General features: G+C 39.2%; 1 protein-coding gene across 2 annotated transcripts in view; it reads left to right on the top strand.

Annotated features, from left to right (window-relative positions):
* The first annotated feature begins 15,811 nt into the window (after nucleotides 1-15,811).
* LOC108026475 (uncharacterized) overlaps nucleotides 15,812-17,359 on the top strand; it is a 29,735-nt gene continuing 28,187 nt past the window's right edge. For both annotated transcript variants that reach the window (XM_017097428.3, XM_017097436.3), the window contains exon 1: nucleotides 15,812-16,455. In XM_017097428.3, the coding sequence (XP_016952917.1) occupies nucleotides 16,362-16,455 (94 nt within the window). In that variant the 5' untranslated portion in view covers nucleotides 15,812-16,361. The remainder of the gene's footprint in view (nucleotides 16,456-17,359) is intronic.

Genomic DNA, 17,359 nt, shown 5'->3' with positions numbered 1-17,359 from the left:
ATGGGGTTCAGATATTTTTAAGGGGGTGCATCATAAAATTTTTCGAAAAATCTCAAAGACAAAAAATTTCTAGGTTTGAATGCCAATAGATTGGAAATTAAACGACGAGCTGAGCGAGGTATGACATTCCTCGATCTGACGTTTAGTTTTTTTACAGCGGCCAAAAATCCGAATGTTTAGGGCGAAAAATGGGGTTCAGATATTTTTAAGGGGGTGCATCATAAAATTTTTCGAAAAATCTCAAAAACAAAAAATTTCTAGGATTGAATGCCAATAGATTGGAAATTAAACAACGAGCTCAACGAGGTATGACACTCCTCGATCTGACGTTTAGTTTTTTTATAGCGGCCAAAAATCCGAATATTTAGGGCGAAAAATGGGGTTCAGATATTTTTAAGGGGGTGCATCATAAAATTTTTCGAAAAAACTCAAAAACAAAAAATTTCTAGGATTGAATGCCAATAGATTGGAAATTAAACAACGAGCTCAACGAGGTATGACACTTCTCGATCTGACGTTTAGTTTTTTTATAGCGGCCAAAAATCCGAATATTTAGGGCGGAAAATGGGGTTCAGATATTTTTAAGGGGGTGCATCATTAATTTTTTCAAAAATATGAAAAGGTAAAAATTTTTAGATTTGAATGCCAATAGATTGGAAATTAAACAACGAGCTCAACGAGGTATGACACTCCTCGATCTCGACGAGCTCAGCGAGGTATGACATTCCTCGATCTGACGTTTAGTTTTTTTATAGCGGCCAAAAATCCGAATATTTAGGGCGGAAAATGGGGTTCAGATATTTTTAAGGGGGTGCATCATAAAATTTTTCGAAAAAACTCAAAAACAAAAAATTTCTATGTTTGAATGCCAATAGATTGGAAATTAAACGACTAGCTCAACGAGGTATGACACTCCTCGATCTGACGTTTAATTTTTTTACAGCGGCCAAAAATCCGAATATTTAGGGCGAAAAATGGGGTTCAGATATTTTTAAGGGGGTGCATCATAAAATTTTTCGAAAAATCTCAAAAACAAAAAATTTCTATGTTTGAATGCCAATAGATTGGAAATTAAACGACGAGCTCAGCGAGGTATGACATTCCTCGATCTGACGTTTAGTTTTTTTATAGCGGCCAAAAATCCGAATATTTAGGGCGGAAAATGGGGTTCAGATATTTTTAAGGGGGTGCATCATTAATTTTTTCAAAAAATCTGAACAGGTAAAATTTTCTAGGTTTGAATGCCAATAGATTGGAAATTAAACGACGAGCTCAACGAGGTATGGCACTCCTCGATCTGACGTTTAGTTTTTTTACAGCGGCCAAAAATCCGAATGTTTAGGGCGAAAAATGGGGTTCAGATATTTTTAAGGGGGTGCATCATAAAATTTTTCGAAAAATCTCAAAAACAAAAAATTTCTAGGTTTGAATGCCAATAGATTGGAAATTAAACAACGAGCTCAACGAGGTATGACACTCCTCGATCTGACGTATAGTTTTTTTTTATAGCGGCCAAAAATCTGAATATTTAGGGCGAAAAATGGGGTTCAGATATTTTTAAGGGGGTGCATAATAAAATTTTTCGAAAAATCTCAAAAACAAAAAATTTCTATGTTTGAATGCCAATAGATTGGAAATTAAACGACGAGCTCAGCGAGGTATGACATTCCTCGATGTGACGTTTAGTTTTTTTATAGCGGCCAAAAATCCGAATATTTAGGGCGGAAAATGGGGTTCAGATATTTTTAAGGGGGTGCATCATTAATTTTTTCAAAAAATCTGAACAGGTAAAAATTTTTAGGTTTGAATGCCAATAGATTGGAAATTAAACGACGAGCTCAGCGAGGTATGATCCTCCTCCTCCTCGATCCGACGTTTAGTTTCCATAATTTAGCCAAATGAAGAAGTACATCTAAGCAACTGACTGTTTTGAGCACCTCCTTCCACAATGATTATTATATGGAATTTATTGTATGGAAAAGTAAAGTACTTAGAAAAACTAAGCAAACAAGGCTTCAACATGTGAAATCTTTTCATCAAATGTTGGTGTTTTATACCTGTACTTTAAAAATGTTTTATTTTGCTTCAAATGTACTCCGTTTTTTCCTTAGCTGCTTATATAATAATAATAATAATAATAATATCCTTAAAGTAAACACTATTTTCTACTAACTATTATCGTTATTAGGCTGCATGGCTTGTTTTTTCGGCTGGGGTATCGTATCCCAGAGTATCTCCGGGGTTCCGTGGTTTGCATTTCGGGGTTAATGCTAAGCCGCTTCAATCAATGGCACGGCCGCCAAATGCGCGGCAAACGGCCGAGCTGACGATTTTATCGGTTCGACGTGGCCCGTTCGCAGTCGCATCTTAACGGCTTATTTTAATTTGAGCGGCGCGCACTTGACGCCACCAGACGTTCGACATTCGAAATGCAATCCCCCTGGCAGTTGGCAATCGGCCGCCCATGGCCATGACAACAAACACAACGGCGACTGCGACGACATGTTGACAGCCGGCGTCGATTTAAATGCGCAGCTTTTCCACGTTCAGCTTACGTTTTCCATTTTCCAGGCGGCCAACGTGCCCCGCATGCCGAGCCGCATTTGAATCCGTTGCTGAATTAGCCAGCCAATTGCCAACCGCGCTGCCAATTGAAACCGGACCAGTAAGTGCAGCCTAAGCTCCTGCAGCGGATTTCAGTCGCCGCTTGGCCAGTCCACTCTTGGTGGCCGATTCCAGGTGGCGGAGGATGCCTAGCCAAAGTCCAAGAGTCCAGGGATCCAGGCTTTGCGTTGTAGCCTAAGTGTAATAGAAAATTCCCAAGACAAACCCAATAAATCGCATAAGTCGAGTATGGAATAGTAAGCAATATAGGCTGATTTCATTCGTAATTCGTTTAAGCTGCACTGTAAAAAACCCTAGTGAATTTAAAATTAAAATACATTCCCTGTGATATTCAAGCAATACAAATTTCATAAATTTGAAGAGAAAATTCGTTTAATTGTATATAACCATTTACGTTTATAAAAACTGTTTTCTTTTTTATAAAATCATGTTCGCAAATTAAATATTTTTTTCTTTTTTTTTTATAATTTTCTATTTCTTTAAATTATATTTCTAAATTAAATAGCTATTCCTATTTAATTATATTATTATATTTTTATTATATATGTTTTGTACGTCTACGTTTTTGTATTTTCTGTGAAAAGTTTAAAATGCTATTTTAAAATATGAAATACATAAATTTAAACAACACCCACAAATTTATTAATTTTTATTAAAGATAATATTAAAAAAATAAACTTATTCTTTAACCACAAGCTTGTGATTGTTTTATATTTTTGTTTACTATTTTCAAGTTAACAAATGCTTGCGAAAAGGTGACTCAAACTTAGTTTTGAAGCCCATAACTTGACTCATGGTATCGCCAATATTAAAGTGGCCTAACTTTTAAAGTTCGTCATTAAAATCTGTAGTAATCTGCAAGGTTTATTTTGACGTTGCACAGTTAAAAGTTGGCCAACCTTTAGTAATCCAAAAAAGTGTTTATTTTGATTTTAAAAATGGATGGGTTGCAATTAGTTTATAGATATATATCAAAATAACTATTGTAAGTTACATTAAAAGAATTTAAGTTAAGTTCATCCTAAAAGATGATTATATTTGGAGAAAATTACTTGTTTGCTGGGTTTTTGGAGTTTCTTTCACAAGCTTGCTATATCAGACCACTGACCACCCCATCCCACCTCTCAACTTCGACGGACAATCGCATCTCGTTTATTTCTGGGATCAGACTTATGCAACCCAGAGATGCTCATCGCGGGGTCCTCATCTGAATTGTTAAACATCCCAGCCGCCCAGAGTTTATCACCGTTTTATGTATGAGAAATATTTGGAGCTTTGTTTTTGTTTCGTTTTTTTTTTTTTGGGTGCGGATTGATAACCAAACTTTCGCATTTCTCGGATGCAAGGGGCGGCTGGACGGCGTGAATCGGGGGGCGTGGCTCGGATTGAATCATCAATGGCCGCGAAAGCATTTCACTTTCGCTTCTTGTCATCGCTCGTTCGTTCGGTCAATTTCTTTGGATCTTTATTTATACACATTTCTTCTGCCTCTCTCTCTCCCTCTGCGCCCCCCGAGAAAAGTTTCACTTTCTTTTGAGTCATCCTCGGCGGAGCTGCGGCTTCTTTATGACTCCATTTTACGTGGGTGACAACGATTGCAACATCCCGGGGAAGACAATGCCCCAACTGTGTTCGCGTTTCATCATCTCATCTGGCAACAATTAATGGGCATTATTGTCCGGGGCAGCAAGTTTATTTATTTGTTACAGTAGAAATTGTTAAGCAAATATTTTGCCTTGCCGCGAAAGCCCGAAAACTCGAAAAAGAAAAAACCTGTCGTGAAATTCGAGAAAAGTGTTGTGCTCTGTGTGTGTATTTGTATTTGCACAGCCGATGTTTTCGTTTTCATTATTTCCAAGGGTCATGGACAGCGGGTACGAGGCTGGGGGGAGCCCTCGCCATGAGTCAAAAGCAGCCAACTTTCTTCATCCGCTCCTCGATTCTGGCAAAGGCCCTCGCTTGTTTTTGGCTTTCTGCCTCCTCAGTCGCGCGGTTCCGCAGTCACGTTCCTTGGCCTGCCCTGAATTGCTCAGAGTTCATTTGCCGCAGTTTCTGTGGCCATTTTGGCTGTAGTTTTGGGCCAAAAGCTGGGCCGGACGCCTTTATCATCGGGTGTCCGTCAGCCTGTGCCCAGAAATCATAATTCGCTAATAAATTTCCATTCCCATGTCGCGCCGCCGCGCCAGTCTTGGCAGGTTGAGCGTTTGCGCGCTTGCGCCGAGTGAAAGTTACCCCGAATCCTCCTCGAAAACTCCCCGCCGCCTGACCTCTTTAAGCGCGCCTGAAAGCCAAGCATTCCACCAAAAATACTTGTGCGTAATTCAAAAAATAAACGTGCAAATGAAGACCTGAGCGTGGACATCCATGGCGGGATGAGCAAAAAGATACGGAATGAATCACTTGTATTTTGTTTGTTTTGAATTGCTCCTTTGTTTTTCTATTTATTTTATCCATTTGAGTTAAAGCAAGAAAAGAGAAATGAGCATGTAAATGAGGCCTAAAAAATAATGGTTAAACAAATAAAAGTAGGTTTTTAAACATGTATTATTTATACAAAAAAAAATTAATAAAAAATATAAATAATTGTCAAGTTCTGTTGTAACTAAACAGCTAACAGATCTTTTTGGTATTCGCCGCGCAAGCGAAAACAAAAGACTTAGGCCACAAGCTCGACGAGTAATTTTTATTTTGTTTATTTCCCGCAACTCTTTCTTTATTTATGTTATACAGTTTAAGTTAAAAAAAAAATGAATGAGTAGGAAATTGGAACCCACCAAATCTTGTTTTCAAAAATGTTTAACCAAATAAAAAAAATTGTTCTTAGATATATACCATAATTTCGCTTAGTACTTGATAAACATGAATTAATTTTCTTTCATTTATGTTGTAATTTAAATTAACAAATTTATTATTCTACTTTCCAATTTCTGTAAGCAAAGCCCATTTTGAAGTTTTCCGCGCCAACGAAAACGAAAGACTTAGGCCACAAACTCGCAGGGTAATTGAAGCAGAATGCCAAGCCGACTAATCTAATTACTCGAAATCTACAGCCCCCCACCACTTCCGCCCGGCGGACTTTGGCTTTTAACTACAAATTTCACTCTCGTTTTCTGCTTAGAAACTACACCGACTCATAAACTTGTTTTAGTCGAGCGGCGAGAGGAAAACGAGAGATGCCCGTCAGTATAATTTCACTTTTATTAAGTAATTTCAGCGTGTATATGGCTGGCAACCGCAGAGATGACACTTGTCAATGGCAGATACCCAGATAGTCATGCAGATACTCGGATACTCGGATACTTGGCTACTAAATGCCGAGGAAAGCACGCGGCAAATGAAACCATTAAGACAGCCATCGGGTAAATGGCAAATGTGACTGTCATCCCTCTTCGGTTTTCAGCGTTTTCCAGATGCATGTGTGCTGATAGCAGAAAACTGCCGGCGAGAACGAAGCTTTCTGGGCTGCACATTTGGCACAGTGGCGTCCAATCAAAGTGATGAGGGCTGTGGGCCAGAACCACGGATATTCCACTGCCATTAAACGCGGCCAATGATAACAATCAGTCGAGTGCAGCACAAATGAGCCAATTTCAGGCTACACTAGGTTTCTGTGTCTCATTTGGCTGGCTCGTCAGCAGAACCTGCCTCCGGATCTACCCCAATCTCTGGGGCGGGTCACATCAAAGCAGACTCTTGATTTTCCAACACTTTCTCCCGGCCCCGTCCTCTGCCTTGGATGTGAAACACTTCTCAGTGTCCGTTGACAAGCCATTAATGGCGATAGAGACCATAAAACATTATGTTTACTACCGTTGATAACATTCTTAGGTCTTCTCATCTTACGAAGATATTAATGATACAAAACTATAACAAATTTCATCTATTATTTCATTAACTAAATTAAGCTTTTTGCTTTTCCCTCTAGTAGGAAGGAAAATAAAAAAAGCGTTAAAAAGTTAAGCATGAACTAAAATTCTTTATTTGGACTCTCTATTTAGATTTAAAATTTTACATTTAAGAATCACTACAGTCAATTAATTTTTTATAATATTATTATTATTATTATTATTTTTAGTTACCTTAGTTGATAATTTTTTACCAATTTACACCTAGCATTATTACACTTTAAGGTGGCTGACAGAAATACAGCTAATTATATCTGAAAACCTCTTACAATAGAGAATAATATCTATTTTAAAGCTATTTTAGGGGTTGATAGGGGGCCTGTTTATATTTACTATTTTGTTATCAAATTCATTTAAAAATACCTACTTATGATTATTCTTCGCCGTCTCTAAACCGTTGACAGCTTTTGGTGTCATAAGTCATAGGGTGTCATGGCAAAACTTGTGTTTTCCATTTAGCTGCCAACTTGGCTATTTTCTCACGCATTTGTCACGGGGTTTTTCTCCGTCTGTTTTTCCCCATCCTCTCTTTTAATGAGTGGGTCATCAACGCTGACAGTTTTGGCCAGGCTGTAAATTATATTAACTGCATTTCGCACACGCTCTTGCACAATTTTCATTTTCATTTTCTTGGACTTCTCGGCTCGCTTGTTTTTCCTTAGCTCTTTGGCTGACACGGAGGTGGGGGGCCTCCGATTTTGTATGTTATTACATTGAGTGCAGAGATTATTTAATATATCCTTAAGATACTTTTGGCTTTGCTTTTCCCAGGCCCCCGGCCAACTTTCCCCCAAATATTTGCCTGAAAGGGCAAACCAACGTTCGTTTGTCTGGTTTCTTGTTTCGCTTTTATTGATTTTTTGAGCGATAAGCGCTGCAGTTGCAATGGCTTTTGGCTGCTGCCATTGTTGTTTGGTTTTTCCCGTTCCCAGCCATGGCTTTTTTATATTAACATTTTTTTGGACAATTGACACATCCCAATTGTCAGCTGGCTGACCTTGTGGCAGCTTTCTCGTTGCCGCTACTGCTGCTGCAAGCTGCTAGTTGCTGGCTGCTGGTTACGGGTTGCTAGTTGCTAGTTGCTAGTCGCCGGTGGCATGTTGCAGGTTGCTGCTGTCGGGTTGCAGGTTGCTGGCGTGGCTGGCTGCGTTGCGATGCGGAAATGTGCGGCCACCGCCGAATCCAAGCCCCGATTTTGGCCGCAATGGCTGCACTTTCAGGCCAATCGTCACACGTCTCGATTCGCTGACAACCTGCAATCCTCGCAGCAGCAGCAGCAGCAACTGCAGCACAAACTGCGGCTCAAGCTGCGGCTCAAACTGCGGCTAATCATAACTCCAGTCAATTTAGCAACCAGCGACAAGTGCTTTTTTCGCCGCGATTCTGGCTCTTGTGCAGTAACTTTCTCCCGACCTCGTTTAGTTCGCCGGCGATTCCGATTCCAATTCCAATTCCTAAAATAAATTATTGACACAGAAATTGCCGTGGCGTTGTTTTCGATTTTGTTTTTGTCTTAGAGCTGCAGAGAAAAAAATTGGAGCGATTAAGTGTATTTTTAAATTAATAGATTCTTTTTCTGGATTTTATTATGAGCTTTTATAAATTTGTAAAATATATATATAACGTACGTAATTGTATGTATATATTTTTAAAAATAATAGCCAAACCCTTTTTTTCCTGGATTTTATTTTGAATATTTATAAATTTTTAAAATAAATAAAACGTACCTACCCAATGTACATGTTTTCAACAATTTGAAATATAAAATATAAGAGTTTTTAAATTTAGTATCCGTGTTATACATCAACATTACTTTATCACATTCTACAACAAATAGGCGACTTTTTTATTTTTTAAAATATATATGTATAATCCAAAGTATACATTTAGAATATTAAAAATATTTAATTATTCATTTTAATTAACACAACATTACAGCTCCAATTTCTACGTTGATTTCCACATCTTTTCAAGTATAAATTTCTTCCAGTGCCCCTTGATTTTTCGATTTGGGCGTCTATTGACCCGCTGAATCATAAGCAGTCCAGGCAGAGGCACCAGAATTGAATACCTTTGTAGAAACTTTTCGGCAAAGCCATATTCATAAGTAGCCAGCCCAGAGAAGTATTTGCATATTTCCCTCCCTTCCTCGACTCGGAATGCGTTAATTGGCCGGGCGGGCAGCCAACTGAGCAAACAGTTAGCCCTGTTCTTTGGCTCCGGTCTTTGGTCTTTCGCTCGGGGTTCGCTGTGCCCCTTCAGAGGGTCTTCGGCCGGTCTTCTGTGGGCATTCTTCAGGTCTTCCCCAGGTGCTGCCAGCCAATAATTCACCTGCCGCTGATGGGCAACGCTTAGCAGCCTAACGAGGCGTTACTCTGCCCTGGCCAACAACAAAAGCACTTGACACCTTCCCACTGGGTGGAGGTGGGGTTCGGGGCTTCAGTATGGCTTGGAGGCGGCATTGGCATCGGGCGATCGAAAGTGAAGCCCATTGGAGAGACCCACATAGCCATTGAATGGGCAGGGCCATAAAAGAATTTCGAGAATCCCCAAATGAAATTGATACGCACAAGCACTTTGCGCCGTCGAGTGGGGGGTCTTCTCTCAATTGGGCATGAAAGTTGGTCTTTTGCTTTTGGCACGGGGAAATCAGAAAGTGCTGCCAAAGAATGCATAGATCTAGCACAATTTTGGGTACTTTTCCCAACAGCAAAAGCTATTATTTTCCTGGGAACCTATCAATAATAAATATTTTTCCTTATTTTATTTAAAACGTGATCTATAAAATGTCTTAGAATTAATTTACATATTCTGTAAAATTTTCAGTTTAGTTGGATATATGTTATTGACTTTGAAAATGTTTTACAATATTTATAAAAACCATAAAAATATTTAAAAGGGGATGCAAAATTTAAAAAAAAATGTATAAAAACCTTTAGATCATATTACTTTATTAAATAGAATTTTCAAATAATTTTAAAAATTTAAAAATACTGAAAAATGTATCTAATATAAAAAATATATGTCAATTAATTGTAATCTCCAGTTAATTTATTTGTTGAATAAATTTTAAATATTTGAGTGGACCCTAGTGAAATGTACGTGATACAGAAGAGATTGCTCTGCAATAAAATGTATTCAGTCTTCACTTACTTACACTGCTCGTCGCAACTAAACGTCCAAACTTCTCTCTTCATTAAATTATCAATATCAAAATGAAAGTTTGAGCTCGGTTTCCTCCTCACTCGTTTGTTAGTGCGTGCGATGGGCAATGGGCACGTAACTGCTGGCCATCAATAAAATTGTCAAATTGGCAAAAATGGAAAAAGAGTGGAGAAGTCGTGCGTAGAATACGCAAATGAGAAATTTGAACTTTTATTTTGCGTGGGTGTGAGTGGGGGCAATTAAATGCAAATTTCTCCGGCTGCCACCGCTGGTCATTTCCCTCTGCCCCTCTTTCTCCCTTGCTCCACCTCCCCCTCTGGCCCAGCCTCTTTCGCAGGCAGAATCGAAAGACTCAGGCAACGAACTCGAATGATTAGGGCCAGACGCAGGTCGCTCGGATCAGCCAGCAGTATGTGCTAATGCCACAAATTATTGTTTTCCAGGCAGATGAAACATGTCATCTCGGTGGCATTTTTTCGCTGCCTGGGCTGTTGCTCCAAATGAGCTGCGGTTGCTCCATTAAGGTGACACAATCAACAACGCCGCCTCTGTCCAGAGCGACCTGATCCACTTGAGACTGGAGTCACTTGTGCACTACAAAATTAGGTTTCTATGATTGACAAAGGGTTTCCCAATAAGCCAAGGCAATACTTAATTTTATTTTTTTTAAATTTCTGTGATTGATAAATTTAAAAAATATAATATTCTATGTACTACAATATTTTTATTCACAAAACCTGCATACAAAATAAATGGTTTACTTAAAATATAAAACTAAATATATTTTTGTATATAATATATAATAATATAATATAATAATAATATAATAATATATAATAAATATAATATAATATAATATTTTTTCTTTAAAAATAAAAATATTTTTGTATAATTTTACAATATTTTTTCTTTAAGATTAACAAACTAAAAATGATTGATTTTTATTTTCATTTCATTTACTTCATTTTGTTGGGTTAAAAATTAAACTATTATTTTGAAAATAAAATACAATACAAATTTGTAATTTTTTTTATAAATAAATATTACCATTTGATTTTTAATATTTTCATCAACTCCTTCAACTAACCTTTTCTTTCTCCCAGTGCAAGGCAGCTGCCCTCTCTCCGGCTTTGTCAATTGCTTTGTTTTTCCTTTGGTGATTTTCTTCTGTTTTTGCAATGTTTATTGTTGCCACTGTCACACAGTCGCCGCTGGCTGTTGGTGGTGCTGTGGTGGGGCTCCGGTGGTGCTGCTGCCTTTGCTGCCTTATGTAAGCCCTGAATTCTCTCGGCTCCACTCTGGACGTCCACTTCTGCGGTTGCATCCATCATCGTCATTAGTGTCCAAAAATGAAATGATTGCAAATATCAGAAACGCAACAAAAGAGCACTCCACTTGTCAGTGGAGCAAGTGGCCCGTGGGGGGTGGTGGTGCAGGCCGGGTGGGTGGTTGTTTGGCTGCTCGGAGCAGTGGCTCATGTTGGCACAGGCGAAAGACAAGAGTTTTACTTTCGTTTCGTGTCAGCCCGAGCATTTCACTGACGGGGCTTGCCCACCGTCTCTTTGCAATCCCAGGAAGGGGCGGCTAACCTATCCCTTGCACTGGCCATCGCCAAGTGGCACGCCCCCCTGCCGCCCAAATGCAGTCACTTTCGGTGGGCGCCCATTGCGCAATCATAACCATGCGCACTTGCCTCACAGCCACCCCTTATCCCTGGCCCCCTCAATCAGCCCTCCCCCAGAGAGCCCCCTGATGCCACCGTTTAAAAGCGAAAAGTGTTTTGCAATCCACCAACTTACATTATCCAAACTATCCAAACCGCCAAAGGAGAAAAATGGAAAAGCGGATGTTAGCCAACGATTAATGTTTGCAAAAATTACGAAAACCTGCGTTGAAGCCTCCCCAGATGGAGGTTTGCCTGCAACAACTATCAATAAATGGTATTTTTCAAACACCCCATTTACTTTTAAATGTTTATTAACCTCCTTGAAACACTTTGAAAATAATTATAAATCACTTCCGAAATCTTCGAGCTGCTATTATTATTTTATCTATAAATAATATAATAACAAATATATTTTATATTTAAAAAAAATTCTTCATTTTTTCTTGGCTCATTTTTAAACGGATTGAATTAAATGATTTTGCTAAAATGACTTATATGTCAAATAAGATTTCTTATAACATTTCCTAGTTCTCTTTTAATCTAGGTGAGTTATGACTCACATGAGGTCAGCTTTCATTAACCAAGTTCAAGCCTGCAATTCATTAATATCGACAGCCGCTCGGAATTAATCTTCGTTTTTTCACAATCAAAAGCACATCAGGGCTTTCGGTTTTCAGGCCGTGATCTGGACTAGTTTCATGTGGATTTTCGAGCTGAAAAACGGGAAAACAAACGCTTCGAACTGGAGCACAGTTGTCTATGAGGATTTGGCTGGGGGGCCAAAGCCTAAGGTTGATCTGCTCGATGGCCAAACGAGGGGGAAGGCAAACTGGAAGGGAATAGCCCATGGGCAACGGCAGCAGCGACTCAGAACATTAATCTCGCGAGTCTCGGCTGGAAATTAAAAATAATAAAGCACTAAATGGAAAATGAAGCGAGGCTGCGGAGGCATGGGATGGGTGGCCATGGAATTGGATGGGCAGGGAGCCACCTCAGATGCAGCAATTCGCTCCGCTCGGCTGCGTCCTAGATTCTCCCGGTCCCCGGTCCCAGTCCCACTCCCAGGCGCAGTCGCAGTCTTGATCACCGTTTTCCCAGCTTTTCCCCGAACTTGTTGCGTGTGCCTGGCCGAGTTGATTTCCTTGTTGTGGTCACTCCACACCAGCCACTGGCCACCAATCACTGGCCACCAGTCACTAGCCCCCGGTGGGCGTCGTTCGAGGAGGAGGCGGAGGAGCCGGCAGCTCCAGCACGTGGCTATGTTGTTAGCGTAGGCACTGAGATAAACGCTTTTGATTATCCACAAGAAGAAAAACGATAGATTTTTACTCCAAATTATTTTTAACATTTTTTTAACACATTTTTTCTTATCGTTAAAATAATTTGTGAGTAAATAAATATTAAGCATTATAGGAAACAAAACATATTTTATATATTTTAAAATTATTAAAACTTAAAATTATAGTTTTAAAAAATATGATATTCATTTAAAAATTCATAGTCCATCAAGAGAAAATAAAATTATTTTTAAAATTTGTTTGATAAATCCTAATCCCAAAATCCTTTAAATAATTACCATACTTCTGTAATAAAATTATTTTGTAAGCATTTTAGTTTACCTATATTATTATCAAATATTCTAATATATTGCAAAATCAATTCCGGCTTGCCTTAATTTATCTCAGTGCACTCACTGCTTGTACTTGCCGCTGCCTGGTCAAGCAAGCGGAACAATGGGCGGCTGAGGAGCCGGAGACGCGGCTTCAAGACCAAGCCCATCAGCCAGCGAGCATCCACATCCACATCCATATCCACATCCCAGGTGCACCACTGCCACCACCAGGCAGCCACTTGCACCAGCGATTTTCTAATTAAATGTTGCCACAAGCCGACTGCCTGCTTTGGTTTTGATGTTAGGCAACCGGAGGGAAAAGAGAGATGTTTGGCAAGATCGAACATGGATCAATCCGTGAACTCGCCGCTTTGACATGGCCGAAAAATTTCAGCCGTCCCCCGGGGCAATCAGTGCGACACAAGTCCCAGCTTCTTCGTCGAGGGGAAAATGAGGCAACAAAACGGGGTTGGAAAATGTGCAAAAATGTAGCAGGCAAAGTTTAAAAACCCATCGGAGGTATTGTAGATATATTACATTTTAAATGAATTTTTTTGTTTTAATTGGATACGTAAACATAATTAAATTTTTTACTCAATCGACTCACTTCCTTAAACACTGTTTATATCCATGAATTTATTTATTTTTAAAAGCAAGTCAAAGCTCGTCTTAAATTTACAACAAATTGTTATGCATTAAATGTATACTAAATAATTTATTTAACCTATAAGATCCATATATTTTTTACATTTAAGCAAATGGACCTATCTATTGAAGCTCTATTTATGTAATGCATTGTATTGTTTTACCACTAGTCCAAATGTGTCATTTACCCATTTGTTTTTATCTCTGCCATGTACCACATCTGCTGCACCTCACCCAGCCGGTTGGACTCCATCCACTTCATCTGTTCCATATAGCGCCACATCAGTCGCCTTCTGCCCGGAGCACCCTGCCAGTGGTCACGCCAGCGGACTTCTCCAGTTTCCAGAGCCAGATCGTGTGGAATGCTCGACTGCACTTTGCTCGCAACCCAATTCGGTGTCACATGCCCAGCCGCCCCACCGATCTCGGCCAGCTCACGGCGATCATTAGCATAAGTCTGGAGCGCTTTGCATTTGGCCCACATGTGTCACACACATAAAGAGCGCCAGGTGTGCGTTGGCCGGACACTGACACCGAGAAAGGGGGGGTGGAAGAAGAACTGGGATGCTGCAGTGCATCCATGAATCTGGATTTTCTGCTCGCTGCTCCAATTTCCTGACCATTTGGCTTACTTTCCGCCGGTTCGTGTGGCATGCAAATGCGGCATTGTGCAACGTTGGATGTCCAGTATTCAGTGTGCAACAAAGACGGTTCTCCGTTGAATGTTCTCGTCCAGCTCCAGGTCCACAGCTCCAACTCCAGCTCCAGCAGGTTACCAAGACCAGCTCCATCGAAGAGTTCTTCTAAATTGGTCCACTCACTCACACACAGGCGCGTGGAAATGGAGGAAGAAAGAACGGTGCACTGAGGAAAGTCTTTACGTAGGTGATGCAACTAAATGTTGATTTAATACATAAGATATATAATATATAAGAATATTTTACTTAACTTTAAAATATAATTTTATACTCTCTTTAAGCCACAAGAACGAGGAATATATTTTATTTTAAGTTATGATATTTTTTAAATATTTGTAGATTAAGATTCTTATGACCATTGAAGGGTTTTGAAAAGCAACAACTTCATTTAAAATAATAAATATATTCCTAGATGGAAATCATTTAAACTACTCTTTGGAGTAAAGTTGGAATTTTATTTTTATATATTTTTTAAATACAATTTTAAACCACAATTTATATATTAACAAATATGTTTTTAAAATCAAACAACTCGCAACCATTTGAAGACAAATCGAATTTTAAAAATAACAAATTATAAATAAATACAAATAATTCACACAATTTAAGAAAAATTATTTGTTTGACAATATTTTTGTCCAACATTTTTTGTCTAAAATATTTATACAAACTCACATGTAACTAAATTTTAAATAAAGGTTTTAAGTAAATTAAATTAAACATTAATATAATTAATTTCATGTAAAATCCGACGTTGGATATCATTGTAGCCATTAAAAAAAAAAGGTTTTCAATATTTTATTGCCCCAAGAAGTGGGGAATGGATATGCGGAGAGCTAAGTCTACGATTTTATAACAATATTCTTCCAATTTTATCTCTGCGGATTGAAATCCTATGCTAACGTTTTTTGTCTAAAATATTTAAAGGGATATTTACATTTACTAATATTTTAATGCCCCCAAAGGTGGAAAATAGGTAAACGGAGAGCTGTGGTTTTCGATTTCTTAACAATATTCTTAAAATCCTATCCTAACTCTCTCTATCTTAAATATTTAAAGGGATATAATCTAAGCCACATTTCAAGTAAAGGTTTTTAGTTTCAGCAATTTGCTCCCAATCTTATGTTTACCAATACTTTATAGCCCCAGAAGTGGGGAATAGATAAACGCAGCGCTGTGGTCTTCGATTTTTCCTGCTGCTCCGTTACAGTTGCATAACCTGTATTAGTTGTTATTACCGTTTTGGAGATGATGGCCCGAGAACCGATTGGCTTGGCCATTGATCAGCGGGCCCTGAATTCCTGGCCAGCAGAGCGGCAGCGAGGGGGGATCAAGCAGTTGGCACTTGCCAAAAGCGCAGCAAGTGCGCACGCATGCAGCTGCCTTGACGGCGACAGCGGCGGCGACGCCGGCCGCGGCAGAGACAGGTAAAACCAGGTAGCTTACAAGACGCATGCGCGGCGTCTCCAACTTTCAGTTGCTTTCGAGCTGCGCAAGGCGACGGTTTGGGTTTTTGGCGCTTATTGGGCGAAGAAAGAGCGAGAGACTGTCTCCGTAGAGAGCCGAGCAGAGAGTGAGAGAGAGAGAGAGAGCGCGCGCGAGGAGCGAGCGAGAAAAGTGAAAGACCGAGAAACCAGCGAAGAATTCTTCGAGCGCGATCGCCGACTTCGCATAGCTTCAGTTGCCCTGCAGAATTCCCAGCGATCGGTTCGTGCAGCGGATTATCGCGCGTCGCGCATCCCACAGATATTTTCCACACATTTTTTTTAAGTTCGGTGCTCTCGTGCAGTGTGATCTTCTTTTTTTTTTTGGTTTACCGAGTATCGAACCCCCACTTCCTGGCATGTCGAGGCAGCAGTTGAAACAATCCGAAACTCGTGCCCAGTGCTAACAGCCCAAGGAAGTTCCCAAGTGTGCAACAGCTAAGTCCGGCGAAAACCCCCGATAAACCCAAAGCAAAAATCAAGGAAAAATAAATAAGAAAATTGAGTAAAGCCCAAAGTTAAACAAACGGACGGACAGCAGGTGTGAGCGAGAGAGCAACAATGCACCTCACGCAGCCGTCGCTGCCTCTGCCGCTGCCGCTGCTGGCGGTGGCGCTGGCGTCGGCGCTGGCTTTTGCGCAGGCGCAGAATATAGGTGAGTGTGTCAAGCGAAAGACGAAAACAAGAAAGAAGTGCTGCGAAAGGTGCCAGAACGGCCGGCGGATACCCTGTTCCGGGAGGGGATATGGGTTTTCGGGGAAGCTTCCTTGGGGAGCGAAAGAAAAATCCTCTTTATAGACATAATTTAAAAATCCATCCTCAAAAACTGTGATGGCATCATTTTTTTAACACTTCTCCTCGATTTTAAATTCTTATTATTTTAAAGGAATCACAAAGAATCAAAAGACTTAGACAACAGACTCTTTTTGGAAATACATTATTTAAACATCCATCCTCAAAAACTTTGATGGAATCATTTTTATTACACTTTTTTACGATTTTAAATTCTTATTATTTTGAAGGAATCAAAAGATCACAGTGTATAAAAAAGCAGTTCATATTAAAAAGTATCAAAAGAGTCAGACAACAGACTCTTTTTGGAAATACATTATTTAAACATCCATTCTCAAAAACTTTGATAAGATCAATTGTATAACACTTCTTCTGGAATTTAAATTCTTATTCTTTAAAAAGAATCACAAAATTACATTATATTTATATGAAAAAACGCAGCTTATATTAAAAATAATAAAAACACAGCAAACTTTTTTTGCTAATACCAAAACCTAGTTGGCAGATCCTTAACTAAATGCAAATAATTCGCTTGCATTTCTTTTTTTATTGATTATTAAAAAACATAAATCTGAAGATTACAAATTTTGTGAATTTTTTAAAAGCATAGCTAGTTAGCTTAGTTATATATAGTTATAGTAGTTTATATAGTTTTTTATATATAGTTTGTACATTCCTTAAGAGCTCTTTCAAGGCAGCACACTTAGCCCGGCACGTTTAGAGAGCTCGGCGATAAGAAAACACCTTCAGAAATCGCATTTAGCAGC

This window comes from Drosophila biarmipes, chromosome X (genome assembly GCF_025231255.1).
Source record: "Drosophila biarmipes strain raj3 chromosome X, RU_DBia_V1.1, whole genome shotgun sequence".
In the NCBI taxonomy this organism is placed as follows: Eukaryota; Metazoa; Arthropoda; class Insecta; order Diptera; family Drosophilidae; genus Drosophila; species Drosophila biarmipes.
The sequence above is the reverse complement of the archived record's forward strand: the minus strand, read 5'-3'. Positions and strand labels throughout refer to the sequence as shown.